We start from the raw sequence: 18,748 nt of genomic DNA, 5'->3' as shown, positions 1-18,748 counted from the left end.
GTGGTACTGAGGGCCAAGAGTTGGAGAGAGTGCAAAGAGGTGGCAGAGGACACTAGCCTTGAAAGGAACAGGGTGGAGGTGCAGAATGGGATGCGATTATACTCATTTGTGTCAGCACATGTTGAGACACTGCGAATACTGAGGGACAACGTGAAACATTGATGATTAGGGTGTAGGAAGATCCAAAAGAAAGACTCCAGTGACAAGTGATTTCAATTTGAACTTATAAATTCATTAAAGTTATGAGAACTGCTGAAATATGACAAGAATTTGTTTGTCTTTTTTACTGCCGGAAGTCCTTGATTAAATGTCAGCAGGGATACATCACCTCCCAACCTCTAGAGAGCTATAATGAGGGAAAATGTAGACATCCTCTACCGGAAGTTTAATGGAACGGACTCTCCTGTTCTTACACCCAATGTTGTATTACTTGAATCAGCAGAGGGCAGAAAATCAGGTGGGACACATCAGACGTCGGTAAGGAAGTCCACCATATTTTGCAACATATCGACAAAGAATCGAACTGGGTTCCTTTTGTAGTTCTGCCCATCTAACTTCTCGGTTTGCAATGGGCTCAGTGATCCAAAGCTTTCAGGAGAATCTGCCCCAAAGCATCACATGTAATCCGAGCTGTTGCCCAGAAGGCACAATTTATCCCCAGAATTACTTGTGCACTCTGAATGCTCTTTATGTGGGTGGATTCTTCCTCTTGCTTACTCTGAAAATGCCTGACCTATTTTTCTCCTCATGCTGGCTGGATGCAAGGCTAACTTAACCAATATAAATAAGTATACTGCATTTTCACAGTTCACCATTTCGCATTGTGCAAATATCGGAGTCTTGTTTCTGGGCACTCTGACATTAACTTCCTCCAATAGCAGATTTCTCAGCTGTGGTTGGCACCAGTTTGCCTTGCCCACTGTATTTTCACACAACTCATGCATCACTTACTCCAACATGTTTCCAGGCCCAAGACCGGAACTGTCCGCCCAAGGTAAATTGGTCTCTCAATGGTCCGAAATATTTGTCCGTCCAGCCTGCGACGATTTCGGCACTGGGTGGGGCCAAAAGATTTACCATGTTTTGGAGGGAAATAAACTTTTTCATTTCACCGATGACAAACCAGAGACAGCTTAAAGCAACATTGTGGTACACTGTAGCCTCTCAAAACAGGGACCAAATCATTTCTGGAATTTTGGATTTTAGAATTATATTAAAATGCCTAACCACAGCTGTGCCAACTGGAAAACACTGGCGATATAAATACTTACCTGAAACATAAAACACTGATAAAACATTATAAAGCAGTAAGAACATTTTTTGTACTTCTCCAAATACTGTATCTTCCACGTTCCCGTTCCCAAAGTACCGTCCAAAGATTGGGTCAGCTCAAAAGGTGTCTGGACAATTGGTGTTTCTGAACATTAGATTTCTGGACTGGAGAGGTCTTTTCAGAAGTTCCAAATGATAAGCACGGATCTGCAACCTCTGAAGTTGCAGTCAAATGGAGCAGGAGGCGTAACTGCTACCCGGCCAGGCTGCCTGCCTCTAATGATACTTGGTAGACAGACAATGCGCTCAGCGCACGCTCCCATTGTAATTAATAAATAGACCAACAAGAGTCGTTGTCTGTCTCCAGTCGAATATTTAGACCCAGTGGCTATATCTATTTGACTGACTCCCAAGAGCCCTCAAACTATTTACAGTGAGGTGATTTGAAAAATTGTCTCCTTCATTTTTTGACTGCATTAAATTGACTGACAGCACACACACACAAATAAGAAACATCCAACAGAGGAAGTTGTTTCATTCTTTGGAAGGAATAACCATCCTACCTTTTAATGGGATATTCGCTGACTGTGATTTATCACTCTATTGCTCTGTTGTATCACAGAAGCACTGAGTCTTTTGTGCATTACTGTACACAATCGTATATTACGTGGTAACTACGTGGAACTTGTAAACCTCAGGCCAAAACTCATGTTTTCACTTACTTTCTGGTGGAAAAATGGAACTGAACTGTTAAGTTAATTAACTCAGATAATTACTCCAGAATCTCTTCTTGATATTACTATAGGGCAGTTGGTTTGGGATGAGCAGACTCCCACTGGTTAAATACCACTTGATAATCATGTCTGTTTTCCCACAATAGTTTTCAAAGATTTAATTGGCACTAACCGCCTACAGGCGAATGCACGTGCAGCAAAAAGTACTCTTGGGTGCCTTCATTTTTCACCCTCTCCGCCATTTTTCAGGTCCATGGATTATTAGGACATGTGGTGCCAGTGGACCCAAAGGGCCAACGCAAACTCAATGCAACAATGCTTACCGGAACACAAGCACCTCTGTGGTGGTTGTAGCTAAAGGGCCTTGGAAAGGCATTCAGAGGTGGAGAGTACCATCAACAGACACGTACAAGTAAGTGTAGACTTTCTTTCTTTTAAGTTCATTCTTGAGATATGGGAGCTGTGAGCAAAGTCAGAAAATATTTCTCATCCTTGGTTTCCCTTAAGGAAGTAGTGATAAAGCTTATTCTTCAGCCACTGCAGTGCACATGATGAAGATCCTCCCATAGTTCTGGCTGCTATTGCCTTAATTGGTGCTTTGTGGGGGGTGATTTATTTTCTGACTTTCTAGGAATTTTTTAGATGCATTAACTAAGCTATTTCCTGCTCCCCGATATCCTCTCGTTTCCTGTCGAGTGGCCGGCATACCTGCTAACCAGCAAAAATCATGAGCAAACAGCTAGCAGCTCAAGACCAGCCCTGAATGTGAGTTTTATTTCATGTGATGTCAAGGGGTCGGAGTTAAATAACATGTAGCATTCAATTTTAGGGTTGTGTGCTTCAACAAAGCTCAATTCGGTTTGGGACACTTCAGGTGGCTCCTCATAATAATAATGATAATCTTTATTGTCACAAGTAGGCTTACATTAACACTGCAATTAAGTTGTGAACTGTGAAAAGCCCCTAGTCGCCACACTCCGGCACCTGTTCGGGTACACAGAGCGAGAATTCAGAATGTCCAAATTACCTAACAGCACGTCTTTCGGAACTTGTGGGAGGAAACCGGAGCACCCAGAGGAAACCCACACAGACACGGGGAGAACGTGCAGACTGCACACTGACAGTGACCCAACCCGGGAATCGAACCTGGGACGCTGGCACTGTGAAACAACAGTGCTAACCACTGTGCTATCGTGCCGCTCCATTTGGTGGCCACACCATTTATATTACAGAATTGATGACCCATCCCACCTAACTTTAACAAAAGTTCCTTTAAAAAAATAGTTACATTTAATCAAAATGATAAAATCTGGGAAAATCAAAACAGAAATACCATTCATAATCCACTGTTCAGGGAACACATCTAATGAACTCGTGGATGCCACTTACTAGTGCACAAAGGTCCCTTAAGTAGGAGCTACAGGTCAAAATTTAAATAAGCAGAACAATCCTGCTTAGTGTATAGGGTTAGTTGCTTGGAGGAGCTCTCTTTGTGAGTTTGCTTTTGTATCTCGAAAAGGTTGCCATTTACAAGCCCAGAAAGTGAAAGAATTCCTGCAGGCGAAAGCTTGGTAGAGCAATGTTTTAACAGTTGTCAACAAGACAATTTTCAATCCTTATTTGTTCATGGGATTTGAGCATTGGTGACAAGGCTAACATTTATTGCCCATCCCTATTGCCCTTGAGAAGCTGGTGATGAGCTTCCAATGAACCACTGCAGTCCGTGTCATGTAACTACATCCGCAGTGCTGTTAGGGAGCAAGGTTCAGGATTTTGACCCAGCAACAGAGAAGAAACAACAATATAGTTCCATGCCATGCAGGGAACTTGCAACAGGAGGCATTCCCATATGTCTACTCCACTTGCCCTTCTAGGTGGTAGAGGTTGCAGTTTGGAAGGTGCTGTCAAAGGAGTAGGGTACACACATGCATTAAGGGGAATGAAGTTACATCCGTTCAAGATATATTGATAGATAGGTGATTGTAGAATCATAAAAATGTTAGTACAAACAGCGTTTTCCAGCCTATTCTGGTGTTAGTTCCACATCGGGAGGGGGAATATTCACAGCAGCCACACCCTGGCGCATTGACCAAGCCAAAATTCATGCTGTAACGGAGAGCTAACCTTATTGTGTTCCACTTGTGCTGTCCATATCACTGATAGATCATGGAGGACACATACCTAACTCATGTTGCTGAAAAATGCACCAAATGTTACTTACATATCACCCCCATCTCTCCTTCACAAAATTGAACAAAAATGCCCTTTTGCAAAGAGGTAATAAATTGATTGTGACTTGGAATCTGTTTAGGGAGCCAATTGAACTGCTCCCAGGCTGGGGTCTCAGAAACTCCCAGAATTTCAAGCCTCCATTCCTAGTCCGATTCTGGCCTTGCTTGGGACGAGCAGAGATTCCTTGAACTGGCAGGAACCTTGTGTACTCATCCATAAACCTTCTCGCAAAGTCTTGCTGGAGTTAGATTGGCAACGTGTCAAAGAGCTATGGATTTTCAAGCTCAGAACTGTATATTACTTCCCTGTACTCTGGTATGTCAAGAACTTTGAAATGTTTTAATAGCCGTGATAAACTGTTAATTTCCTGTTAATTATATGATTGATCCAGCCAGTTCTGGAGAACAGCATGCAGTTTTGGTCAAGCTACCTTAAAAATCATTAGGATCCTTCCTAAAGAATGATGATGTCAGGCCTTTGGGGACTAATCCATGAGAAAAGCTTAATTAACTCATTATATTTTCACTTGGAAAACGATTGAGGGGATACTAATGAAAAGTGTAGCTGAAGTAAATTTGGGCAAATTCATTGGAGTACAGGACACAAATGCAAACACAAAAACAAGTCTTGAATTTAGAATAATGCCGCCACAGGGGTTCATTCAGGGTCACATTTAGAAAGGAACCAGATTGAAATTTGTTAGGAAAGATTAAGAGAATTTTTTTTTTCCAATTAAGGGGCAATTTAGCATGGCCAATCAGGCGGCACGGTAGCACAGTAGTTAGCGCTATTTCTTCACAGCGCCAGGGACCTGGGTTCAATTCCCGGCTTGGGACACTGTCTGTGCGGAGTCTGCACTTTCTCCCCGTGTCTGCCTGGGTTTCCAGTTTCCTCCCACGGTCCAAAGATGTGCAGGTTAGGTGGTTTGGCCATGATAAATTGCCCTTAGTGACCAAAATGGTTAGGGGGGGTTATTGGCTTACAGGGATAGGGTGGACGTGAGGGCGAAAGTGGGTCGCTGCAGACTCGAAGGGTCGAATGGCCTCCTTCTGCACTGTATGTTCTATGTTCTGACCTTATGATGGAAGGAAGATTATTGGTATAACTAAGGAGAGGGAAAGAAAGATTGGATTAAAAGAGACAGAAAGATTGGATTAAGAGAGAAAGTCAAAAGAAAAGAGAAAGAAAAAATAAGGAAAAAAATTAAATAAAAAATATGTCATTTATCATTTTTAATTTTCCCCAAAACAATTTGCAACCTGAAGGAATGAGACTCCACACTTGTAATTGTTCACTCTCTAGGTCGCAGAGGTTGATTAAGAGTCTGTAACAATTTTCACACCACTACAAGGATACTTATGTTAATTATTAGGTTAAACTTTCTATGGTGAGTTGAATGGGCAATTAATGTGCAAATGCAGCCATTTCATGGAAATCACGGTGAAACTTAGTGCAAGATGTTATTTTCACAATACAAGCGGAAGAGCGGCGCAAATTGACCAGCGACTTGTGGCGATTCACAATTTTAAGGGTATCTCTTGGTCACTGCAAGGACCTGGTCGCTTTGTGCATTACTATTGACATGCATCATTAAGACATAATTTTTTCTTCAACATAATGTCGCCTCAAAGATGCATGAGGCCGAAAGAACTCTGTAGAATCCATTTGTGCGAATATAAATCCTCTTGATGTACACACTAAATTTGATATGCTGTCAGTCAATCTCTGCGAAAAGCCTATATAACACTGTGTTTGCAATACTTCAATCAGCTGTTTTTGTGGTTAACGTTGTTATGTTGACAGGACAAACTGATACTAACTGATCAATTTAGCTACCTGTCACGAATGTGCCAGGGCTTGCTTCATGATCTTGATTGTTTTGAGAAAGCAGAAAATTGGATAATATGTTTGCACTTTCAATGCAGTTTATCCTTGGCACCTCTCATCTATTTCCAACACCCACTACTGCTAACTAAGAACAGTTGGCATTACAAGGTGATGCTAATATGGCTGGCCAAAGTTACTCATCAGTTTAACCTTTGAAAACCTGGGTGGATCTGGGTTTTAATAGCATATCAGCAGTTTCTTGTCGACCGATGTATCATTAAAAAAAAGTAAATGGATTGATCTCTGCAGCCTTTGATAGCCAGAGCAAGACTTGCATCAGATATTAATCCAATTTGATTTTTCAGTCTTCTTATGTGTCGGAGCTGCTCCTTTGAGATATAGGCATCTGGGAATAAAAAGAAGGCTTCTGTCAATGTAAGAATACATAAAGCTGGCTTTCCCCCCAATTTATCAAATTAAATGGTCGTGTTGTAACATGCAACATGTTCCATTTTGCCCTGAGTGATGTTAATGAATAATCTTCCCCAGGCAATTATCTATGGCATAAGTCAACAGTACAATATTATTACATTCCCTGCTCATCCCCAGTTATTTACTTTGACATAGCAAAATTAATTTCTTCACCTAATCCATAAACAAGTAGATTTGGCATTAAATTAAATTTTAGTTTTATTTTTGTGCTCTGCATTGACGTCTGCAAGGAGCTGGATTGAGAATACTTCTCTATTTATTTTCTCTCATCTCCTTCCCTTTAAGGTTACCTTCTGCCTAATTTCCACCACGATGGGAGGAAGGTTCAGATTAGAGGTATCATCCTCGATGTCATAATCTGATTTACCAGAAGGATAGTTAAGCAGCATGGGCACATACAACCCAAGGATAAATTGAACGCCAGTGCTCTCATTTTATTTTGGGTGGAAAAGAAATGTTGGGGAATGAGTTTCAGGCTGCAATCTGCCGCATCAGCTCGCTCCCAGGAGTATGCCAGCACAAACGTTGGAAGCCAGCGACTTCTAAATGTGCAAATTGCCAGCCTGCAATTATTGTTAGTCTCCTAATGTATGCAAAACAGACCAAACGATAGTGGTGGGACCCAACGCAAAATTGTTCATTAAATATGCAGAGCAGGAGTAGCGGAGGTGCTTCCCATAAAGATCCGCCAAAGTTACCCTAAAAAGTAGCTATGGTGTGATATTGGCCGGGGCTCGAGAGAAGATTATCTGCGCTCCCATTTAATAAGAAAAAACGACAGTGATAACAAAGAATTGGGAAAAGTTATAGACCAGGATAATTAAGATGGCAGGATTTCCTGTCCCTCCATTGAAGATTCTACAGGGAACACATCCCCACCGATTCCAAGTGCCTGCAGCTATTTCATGCTCCCGCCAGCATTAATTGGTTAAAGACGGGACTGCCATCCCTCGCTTGGGAGGAAGTTCCACCTGAGGGAATTGTCAGTGAATGTGATTGATCGGCAACCCTCTAGTCCTACAGTGCCAGAAGATGCGGTGGACAGGACTGGGACTGCATGCAGTCCCTGGTGTCTTAAATCCTGGGGTTCCAGGAAAAGGCAAGTTTTGGGGGTCTGAAGGCAGGGAGAGTAGAGGAGGAGGCGAGGGTCGACGGTGGAGGAGTGGTGTGTCAGGGAAAGGCCAGGCGCTGGGGAGGGTGGACAGGGAGAGGGGGGAATGTCCTGTGGTTACCAGAGTTTAGGGGGGGGCAAAGTTAAAAGGGGCTTCTGATGGAGGCAGCTAGCCCCTTCCTGCCTGAGGCCTAAACCTGATTATCTTCGGGCTTACCTCATACTCAGGAATTGCTCTCACCGGCCGAAACTTTGAGGCTGGGTGGGAAATGGCCCTTAAGTGGTCAATAATTGGCCATTTAAGGGCCTCATTTGGGACAGGGACAGCCACCCCTTCTGAGGCCATGCCCACTCCAGCGTTAAATAGCTGAGGGCTCAGGGCGGGAGGGAATTCAGCGGAAAGCCTGTCCGTGCTATTTCACACTCACCCCCATCCACCCACCCACCCTCCCCTCCCCACCCTCCCCTCCCCACCCTTCCACACCTACAGACAGGGGAGTGTAGAATTCAGGCCATAGTTGTGGATAAGCTCATTATTAATTTACTGTTCCCTTTCAGCGACAGAAGGTTGTTCAGAGCTTGGAGCCTATCAGGAAATCAGAATCAGGAATTGACAACAGCTTTCATTAAAAAATACCTTTAATGTTAAATCCCAAGACACTTTACAAATAGAGATAATCTGCTTCTCAAGCTGGGAAGATAGAAATGGGGAAGGATGATCAAAAGATGGGCCAAAAAGGTGGGTTTTGAAAAGGTTTTTAAAAGTGTAGAGTTGGATGGTTTACAGAGAGAGGGAAAACAGTTGGAGGAGACTAATACATTATTTGGCTTCCTAAACACATGGGTGTGGGGTGGGAGATGAGACATAAAGGTGGATAGTTGTGGGTTGAATGGGAAGTTGAAGTGTTGAACATTTCAAATCCAAGCCTCAACTTGTCCACTTCTCGAAAGAAGTCAAAGCAACTAATCTTCTTTTAGGAGGTGGGTCAATCATTGAAACGTTATAAGGAAGCTATCTACCTCCACCTAAAACAAGATATCCATTTGCAACCCATGTTGTTTGGATTTCTCTGGTCTTAGGAAACCCAACAGGTAAAAGGAGGTAAGAAGGGCTGAATCTGTGGGTAAGTGCCTTTACAGCACCAGTTGTCCTCCAGGAGAAGCAGGAATATTCCTTCCAATCCACAACATTCTACCTGTTAACACCCCACTCCCCTTCCCCAACCCCATTCCCCTCCATCCAGAATCTGTCCAAACCTGGGGCGGGATTCTTCCATAATCGGTGGGGCGGGTAACTCTGGCGGGACGGAGTGGCGTGAACCACTCCGGCGTCGGGCCGCCCAAAGGTGTGGAGGATTCCACACCTTCAGCGGCTAGGCTTGCCCTGGAGTGGTTTGCGCCCTACAGTCCGGCGGGGAAGGGGCTTGGCACCACGCCAACCGGCGCCGAAGGGCCTCCGCCGGCCGGCGCGAGTTGGCGCATACGCAGGAGCGCCAGCGTGTGCTGGCGTCATCCCTGTGCGCGTGCAGAGGGCTTCGTTTTTGCACCAGCAATGGCGGACTGCTACGGCCGCTGGTGCAGAACAATAGAGTGCCCCCACGGCACAGACCCGCCCGCGGATCAGTGGGCCCCGATCGCGGGCCAGGTCACTGTGGGGGCACCTCCCTGGGCCAGATCCCCCCGCACCCCTGCCCCCCCCCCCCCCCCCCCCCCCTCCGAGAACCCTGGAGGCCACCCACAGAGTTGGGTCCAGCTGGTAGGGACCAACCTTGATTTACTCCGGCGGGACCCTCGTTAAACGGGCGGGACTTCAGCCCATCGCGGCCCGGAGAATTCGGGCGGCCCCGGTCCCCATTTAGTCTCGCCGGTCCCCGCCATTCTCCGAGGGGGGGCGGCACGATTAACGCCGGGGCATTTTTTGAGGGGGGGGGAGAATTCGAAGGATGGCGGGGGAAGGATTCACGCCGACCCCCGGCGATTCTCCGACCCGGCGGGGGTCGGAGAATCCCGTCCCTGATCTCCCTCACTATCGCTGCAATGACCCACCTGACTCACCAGTGACCCAGTCACCGACACAACCATAACAAGACCTGTCTGCTCTGTGGTGAATTTCCTACTGGGCAGCCTTGTCAATTGGGCTGGCTAATGGACAGGAAACCTAGAAGAAAAAATTAAAGCATCTCCTGGCATTCAGGATAATTCCATACTTACATACTTTAGGGCGGCACGGTAGCATAGTGGTTAACACAGTTGCTTCACAGCTCCAGGGTCCCAGGTTCGTTTCCCGGCTTGAGTCACTGTCTGTACGGAGTTTGCACTTTCTCCCGTGTCTGCGTGGGTTTCCTCCGGGTGCTCCGGTTTCCTCCCACAGTCCAAACGTGCAGGTTAGGTGGATTGGCCATGATAAATTGCCCTTAGTGTCCAAAAAGGTTGGGTTCAGGGGGGTTACTGGGTTACAGGGATAGGGTGGGGGTGTGGGCTTAGGTAGGGTGCTCTTTCCAAGGGCCGGTGCAGACTCGATGGGCCGAATAGCCTCCTTCTGCACTGTAAATTCTAGGATTCTATGTTTTCCAACTATAATCCGTCAACGATCCTTGCCTCCCCCGCACTCCAAATCCTACCTCGGAACATATTGAGACCATTGTCACTGTCAAATCTGATTCTCTAATTCTAAATCTAATTCTAATTCTAATTCTAAATTCTAATTCTAAATCTAATTAAACTATTGGGAATACAAAGTTTCTTTTGTGCGAATGTGTGAATAAAATAAATAAATTCCATTTCTACTTTCAGGATATCAGCTTACGGAGCCGCTGGAGGCATAGGGGGAAAGGGAAACTTTAGAAGGTTTCATGGTGTGTTAGTCCAAGCCATTTTCCAGCTGGAAAAAGATCTGATTTTGTACATACTGGTTGGACAACAGGGAGAAGATGCCTGTCCTAATGTAAGTAGTCATTTAGTTCATTCTACATATCCCCCTTCTCTCTTAAGGGCCTACTGTAATTTGTTGCGGGAAATTGCTTTTGTCTCATTGATGTCAACGTCAACAACCGACTTTCCCAGCATGCCCCTCAATTCCTTCTCTCCAGGGATACATTGCGGTTACTCTCCAATCCCTTGATATTGTCCACTTCAAAGATTTTCCAAAATAACTTATTCCTCAACTCGTATTGTCTTGATGCTTCTTATGATTAACTGAGCCAATTTGTCCTATTTATATGAATGTGTCAAAAGTAGTTTGATAGATTTGGAAGAAATCCCATAATTGCAGTATATATTGCACTGAAGGTCCTGTTAATAAGTGTTGCACAGTATAACAGAAAGATAGATCACCTCTTGCTCAATCTAATCAAATAAATCCAATATGTTGTATAATTACAAACATAATAAGACAGTGGATGTACACATAATATCTAAAAGCTTTGAACAAGAAAATAGCATTCAATCCATCAAATCTATTCATTTCACAGATCATGTACAATCTCATCTACTGGATCAAACCCATTTGTTCTCTCAAGAAGGCTTCTACATATCCTTTCCCTGCCCAAAAGTAAATCTGCACACTATCTGCTGAGCCTCTATTGCACTCATCTTCAACTAGTTGCCTTCCATTGCATGTCATTTCACTGGTGCCAGCAGTCAGGACCTGTTAACACTTCAAATCTGCAGCCCATCCGTCATTCTTCTGACAGTCTGTCAGAGGAGCTGAAATTTAAGCTAGGACCTTGATACTACTTTTGACTTTGGAAGGGGTGAAATATCTTAAAGGGGTGGTGATGGCGGGCAGCAGTGTCAGCAGTTGGTACAAAGAGATCTGTGCAATATCCACTATATAATCAAATGTTCTGATCCATGTGATGGATGCACGCCTTCAATGTGTCTCTAGTGGGAGTGACCTTTGAATGCTGGACCTCTTCCTGACTGTAAAATGGTTATTAAAGGTCCTAGGCTGGCACATCTTGGTTCTCAGACTGGCATGCATCCTCCTCAAATTTTAGCAGAGTTGTGTGAAAGCCTTTAGATATTAGGATTGCTTGGATCAGACTCGATAATTATCCGCAAAGGATGAATTCCAAAATTAATCCCGATAAAATCTGGAGATGCCCGTATTCACATGCTGCAGTTTTGATGAGATCCACTGGTAGGATACCGGGCCGGGCCCCAACTTCTGTTCAGATACCGTACGAGAATAAATTGTTCAATATGTAAAAGTGTAAGGAAAGGATACTTCACCCCAGGAGTGATGACTCTGATCAATAGGTATCTTTTACACGAAAACCAACTTTAATGTAAACACAGAATTAACCATGTTAGCATCAAAGAAATAGCTTTACAGTTAACAGTTGGACAGTTTTTAAATAAAAGAAAAAACTTAATTCCAATTGAGCAGCGCTACAGTTCAAATGACACTTATAAATAAAGTTAGTAATCAGGGTCACTTGCTTATCTGCACAGGTCTTTGGAGAGAGAGATCCTTTGAAGAACAAGCTGAAAATCGTTCTGTATTGCCAGACTTAAATCCTATTGCAAACGGCTGTTCAACTTAAAATCTTATAGCAGGCTGCCAAAAAGCTACAGACTGACTTGGCTCCTCCCATTAATTACATAAACTGTATTACACTAAGATGTCCCATGATCTGCTAGTTAGAACTAAACATCACCCCTCAAATTTCTACACCCCAGGGAATCTCCTGCAATCAAAAAAACGGCCACGGTCAAATGGCCACATTGAACCTGAAAAGCAGCACGCCATGGCGCAAAATGTCCGATAGAAGCCAGGAGATGCTGCTCTCAGGATCTACCCAGCTTTCAACTCCTCGTGAGATCGATAATGGGCGGGATCATTTTTTTTTTTGCAAATCTGCACATTAGAGTGAGACAGCTAGTCTCATCGCAACATGCAGTTTACCGAGGCACCCAAGGTGTTGGAGACCTTGTCGAGCGCTGTTCAGTACTGATCTCCACAAACAGAGACCAGATGGAATGGCACTCATAGATGTCTCCCAGGGATCGGAGGCCCCCAGGTGCATGCCCTTTGTCTAAGGCGGCACCCTGGCACCCAGCCTTGCACTCTGAAGTGAGCAAAAGAAACCAATTTTGTGCCAGCAACATTGCACAAGCAGCAATGAGACGAATAACCTCCCTAATTCTGGTTGGTTAAATGATGAATGCTGCCAGGATATTGAAGGAATTCACTGCTCTTCTTCAAATACTACAAAAGAATCTAAATTCCACCTGTACCATTGGAACAATGCTTTCAACAAAATAACATTTTCCAGAATTTTGCAGCCAGAAAATGCAATGAGTCAGCCAAAGATCCATTGACTTTGGCAGCATCAGTAAATCCCACCAGTGGGCAGTCCCAGAAGACCCCACCAATTGTTTTAATAACTGATACTGCAAACCTTTCTACTGGGCTCAAACTCAACCATTTTTCTGATGATGCAGGTTTGGTTTTACTTTTGACGTGAAAATCCATTCCAATCATTTGAACGAAACTACAGAAAAGCATGCAAAGAACATTAGGCCTGTCTTTGCTCATAATGCACCAAATTGTAGTCTGCTGTACATCAGACTGCCTCCCCTAAACACCATGCCCATCATAACTGATAACTTCTGCAAGAAAGCTCTTAAGACTAGGTGTAGTGTTTGTGGTGTTAGTCTCTTTAAGACAGTACAGCCGAAAAGGGTCACCTGACTTGAGGGGCCAAAAGGAACCGAGGTATGAATCATTACCCCCTGAGGGTGGTGTACTCTCTCAGGCAGAATACATCTAGCAGCTATTTGTAATCGTGTAAAGGCTGGAGCAGCAGCTCCAAGGTAGCCTCGTGCTGCAAAACCTCCAGTACCACGTTACTTATTATTACTAAAAACCTTCTTGTTCCTAACAAAGTCTGAAATCTCATGACAATTCCAGAAATGGCCACAATACAAAACACTTGGTCCAGGGTAAAGTTTGAGAAAATACTTCCCAATTCCATGATACGATCAGGTAAGTTACAGGAGGCTCTCAGATTTTGCATGACCAGAAAAACTTAAGTAACCCACTCACGCCATGTCTCACGGTGTGCTCCTCAATCAGCACCCTGTAAAGTCCCTTTGTATAGGACTGTAGCATAAATATATAGGTCAACAATTTCCAGCTGTTCCTGGCAGTGGGATCTTCCAGTGGGTTCCCTGGCGGCAAAGGGTGAAAACAATGAGAAAACCCGGGCAATGCCACACTGTGGCAAAACACGCCACGGGGGCCTGGAAAATCCCACCCATCTCTCTCTCTCTCTTGGGCAGACCCTCAAAGTCGAGGATGACTTGCTTCTACATGAAGGGTGAAATCTTACCTTTTTTCAAAACGTCAGACTCTGACAGAGAACGGGCGTATTGCTCTCCGGTTGCACCAACAAGCTTTAACTCCAGATCCTGAGGGGAAAAAAAGAGTGGGCATTGGTTTATGCCATCACTCTGGCGGGACCTGATAGAGCTGGCACCCAGTTCTGGTGCCTCAATCAGAATTGAAGTGCAACTACCACCCCTCACCGACCCCCGCCCCCAAACGAGGGCTCCCCCCAACCCAGACGCTCATTGGGGGTTCGCCCCACCCTCACCGACCAATTATCAGGGGGAAAAACTCTGCAGCCCCCACTGGCAGAGTTTCTCCCCCCACCCCCCAGTACTTGCAAGTTCCCCCTTTATGCCCGCTCCTCCCCCACCACACATGAATAGAAACCACCCCCACCACGGGCCTCCCATAAGGGCCTGCCCTGGCAATGCCCCTGGGCACAAGTTGGCACAGCAGTGCCAGGGGGCAGTATCAGGGGTAATGCAAGGGCACTCTGTGCTGGGGGAAACCACCCCCACATCAGAGGACTATACTTACCCTTGCACACATGGGGGCATCCCCTCGACTGAATCCTGTTTTTAGAAAGCTATTGTAAATCTCGGTAACCTGGCGTCACAGTGACAAGGTAGGAATATTTAGTGAGGAGTGATCATGTGGTGGGGAGGCTCATTAATAATATAATCCACTTAAATGAGGTCCCTGCCCTTTGTGGACATGAACCTCAGGACGTTGCTGGCAAGGGATGGGGAAAATCGGGAAACACAATCTCTCCAGAGAGACTCACGTTTCCCAATTCTCTCCAGATTTTGTGTTTGCATTGCCGTTCTCTCTGACGGTGAACGCAAGTTGAAAATCACCCCCTTAAAATGAGTCCTCCACTTCGGGAGGGCTTGGATCAGTAATAGAACAAAGAACAAAGAAAAGTACAGCTCAGGAACAGGCCCTTCGGCCCTCCAAGCCTGCGCCGACCATGCTGCCTGTCTGAAATAAAATCTTCTACACTTCCGGGGTCCGTATCCCTCTATTCCCATCCTATTCATGTATTTGTCAGGATGCCCCTTAAACATCACTATCGTCCCTGCTTCCACCATTTCCTCTGGCAGAGAGTTCCAGACACCCACTACCCTCTGTGTAAAATAAATGCCTCCTACATCTCCTCTAAACCTTGCCCCTCACACCTTAAACCTATGCCCCCTAGTAATTGACCGCTGTACCCTGAGAAAAGGTCTCTGACTATCCACTCTGTCTATGCCCTTCATAATTTTGTAGACTTCTATCAGGTCGCCCCTCAACCTTCGTCGTTCCAGTGAGAGCAAACCGAGTTTATTCAACCTCTCATTATAGCTATTGCCCTCCATACCAGGCAACATCCTGGTAAATCTCTTCTGCACCCTCTCTAAAGCCTCCACATCCTTCTGGTAGTGTGGCAAATGTACATTTTCATACATTATTTTACAGCAAGTGAATTGCATTTGGTCAACATTTGACGCATTGATTCATTTGGATGCTACTTTTTAAGTTCTATTTATGCATAAGGGCCTGGATCTATGTGCTGCAGTGGGGGCCGGTTTAGCTCAGTTGGTTGGACAGCTGGTCCGTGATGCAGAGTGAGGCCAACAGCGAGGGTTCAATTCCCTTGCCGGCTGAGGTTATTCCTGAAGGCCCCGCCTTCTCAACTCTGCTCTTCGCCTGAGGTGTGGTGACCTTCAGGTTAAATCACCACCAATCAGCTCTCCCCCTCACAGGGGAGTCATCTCGGACGATAGGAATTTTATTTGTACTGACTACATACTGCTCCTCTCACAGGTAAACATTATTCTCAATTTGTGCACAGCAAGCGCCCACAAACAGCAATCTGATTTTCTTTTCAATTCCTTTTTTTTGTATTAAATTTACGGTATCCAATTATTTTCTTCGTCCAATTAAGGGGCAATTTAGCATGGCCAATCCACCAAACCTGCACATCTTTGGGTTGTGGGGGTGAAACCCACGCAGACATGAGGAGAATGTGCAAACTCCACACGGACAGTGACCCAGCGCCAGAATTCGAACCCGGGTCCTCAGCGCCGCAGTCCCAGTGCGAACCACTGTGCCACATGCCTCTGCGCCTCTTTTCAATTCTTAGGTGGACTGGGACTGCTGCTGGCAAGACCAGCATTTGCTGTCCTTCAGAAGGGGGTATTGAGCCTTAAGGCTCCACAGTCCATCTGGTGTAGGAACACCCACAGAGCTATAGATGACAAAACGCCCAAGTATGTAAGGTGATGCTTAAGGAATTAAACGTTGAACCGCTTCCCAACCCCACCCCCAAACTCATTTTCAAATTAGACACACCAAACCTTGGTTTAAAATGTTTCATATGAGCAGCAGCCCCTCCCAAAAGTGCAGTACTCCCTTCAGTACTGCAGTGGAGTGTTGTTAACTTGTGTGCTCAACTCACAAACTTGAACCCATCAATCTTTTGATTCAAGAAGGAGGCGAGAGTGCTGCCCATTGAGCGAGAAAGACTATCACGGTCTCGAGCCTGACCACAGACTATACTAATCTCAGCTGGTGGTGCAATGGGGCACACTATAATAGACCAAAATGTTCTTGGATTCATGGATGGAGGGAAGGAAATCATAATGGCTGACACACACATGGTTGCTCTGAGAATGATCTGGTATATTCGATTGCTTTGTGTTCAGAACAAAGATAGGTGCCAATATCAAATCAAATTAACTGGTTATTTCTACGAGAAAGAAATGAAGTCATTACATAATGGAAGATGGAGACTTCCAGCCACTGATCAATTCTACAGCTTCCGACTTCTTCTCTTTAATGAAACTCTGGAAATCTTCATGCATCCTTGCTCCATGATATTTCCGAAAAACACCGTCTTCCCAAGTGTTGATGGTAATGTTGCACTTTTTCAAGAAGGTTTTGAGGGTGTCCTTGAAGCATTTTCTCTGCCCTCCTACGGCATGTTTGCTGTGTTGAAGCTCCAGGTAGAGTGCTCGTTTTTGGAGTTTTTGGTCAGGCACGCAGATGGTGTGGCCCGGCCTGCGAAGCTAATCGAGCGTGGTGAATGATTCAGTGGGATATTAACCTGAGCCAGAATATTAACGATGGTGTGCCGATCCTGCCAATGGATTTTCAGGATCTTGTGGAGGCAGCGCTGGTCCTATTTCTCCAAAGTTTTGAGATTCCTGCTGTACATAGTCTACTTCTCTAAGCCATATAGGAGGGTGGGTAACACTATTGCTCTGCAAACCATGATGTTGGTGCCTGGTCAGAGGTCCAGGTCTTCAAACACTCTCTTCCTCAGGCAAACGAAAGCTGTGCTGGCACACTAAAGACAGTGCTGAACTTTGTCATTGATAACTACCCTTGCTGACATTAGGCTCCCAAGTTATGGAAAGTGATCCATGATGTCCAACGCCTCATCATGGATTTTGATAACAGGAGGGGCAGTGCCCTGTGGTGAGGACCTTGTCTTATGGATATTTAGTGTAAGGCCCATGTTCCCGTACACCTCAGTGAAAGTGGTGATGGCAGCTTGGAGCTTGGCCTCATTTGCAGGCATCATCTGCATACTGTACATCAGCGAGAGAGGATGGGATGACTTTGGATCTGGCCTGCAGGTGGCAGAGATCAAACACATTCCCACTTGTTCTGTAGTTTAGCTGAGGGTGAGATGGACCATTACAGCAATGATGATCGAGAAGAGCATTGGTGTGATGACACAGCCTTGCTTGACCCCAGTCCGAAAGTGAATTGAGTCTGTGGTGGATCCGTCAGTCTGGATCACGACTTGGATGTCATTGTGGGACAGGTGGAACATAGTGACAAACTTTTGGGGACATCCAAAATTATGGAGGCCCTCCATAATCCCTTGTGGTTGACAGTGTCAAAGGCCTTTATAAGGTCAACAAAGGTCTGTACAAGGGTTGGTGCTGTTCCCTGCATTTCTCTTGTAGCTGCCGCGCAGTGAATATCATGTCCATTGTGCCCATTAGTGGGTGGAATCAGAGTTTTTGGGAGCAGCTCCTCAGCTACAGGGGGAAGACAATTAAGGAGGACCCTTGCGCTGACCTTCAAAATGGATGACAGCAGGGAAATTCCTCTGCAGTTATTCCAGTCCATGTTCTCCTCCTTCTAGATAAGGGAAAAAAGGTCATGCATTGGCACCAATAGTGCTTCCATGATATGTTTTCACTAGATTCACTAGTTTTTCTTATGAGGAAAGGTTGAGTAGGTTGGGCCTGCATTCATTGGAGTTTAGGAGACACATAGGATTCTCAAGGAGCTTGAGGTAGATGCTGAGGGATTGTTTCCCCTTGTGGGAGAGTCTAAGACCAGAGGGCATAATCTCAGAAAAGGAGTCGCCCATTTACGACAGAGATGAGAGGAATGTCTTCTCTCAGAGGGTAGTGAACCTGTAGGGCTGGGTCATTAAGTACGTTTAAGGCTGAGATGGACAAAATTTTAAACAATAAAGGAATCTAGGGTTATGGGGATAAGGCAGGCAAATGGAGTTGAGGATTATCAGATCAGCCACAATCTCATTGAATGGCAGAGTAGACTTGATAGGCTAAATGGCCTATTTCTGGTCCCATGTTTTACATTTTAGTGCTTCGGCCAGGATTCCACATGCTCCTGATGCTTTGGTGTTCTTTAACTGTGGATGGCCTTTCCTACCTCGTACTGGGTTGGAATTCTGCTGAGATTGTGGTGGGAGGCGGAATGGAGTCAAGGACACTA

The 18,748-nt window shown here is 45.2% G+C and overlaps 1 protein-coding gene across 2 annotated transcripts in view; it reads left to right on the top strand.

The window, feature by feature from the left end:
- Positions 1-18,748, top strand: part of LOC119974762 (ALK tyrosine kinase receptor-like) — a 1,320,646-nt gene that overhangs the window by 1,116,085 nt on the left and 185,813 nt on the right. For both annotated transcript variants that reach the window (XM_038813974.1, XM_038813983.1), the window contains 2 exons: positions 2,256-2,418; positions 10,462-10,612. In XM_038813974.1, the coding sequence (XP_038669902.1) occupies positions 2,256-2,418; positions 10,462-10,612 (314 nt within the window). The remainder of the gene's footprint in view (positions 1-2,255; positions 2,419-10,461; positions 10,613-18,748) is intronic.

This window comes from Scyliorhinus canicula, chromosome 1 (assembly GCF_902713615.1).
Source record: "Scyliorhinus canicula chromosome 1, sScyCan1.1, whole genome shotgun sequence".
In the NCBI taxonomy this organism is placed as follows: domain Eukaryota; kingdom Metazoa; phylum Chordata; class Chondrichthyes; order Carcharhiniformes; family Scyliorhinidae; genus Scyliorhinus; species Scyliorhinus canicula.
The sequence above is the reverse complement of the archived record's forward strand: the minus strand, read 5'-3'. Positions and strand labels throughout refer to the sequence as shown.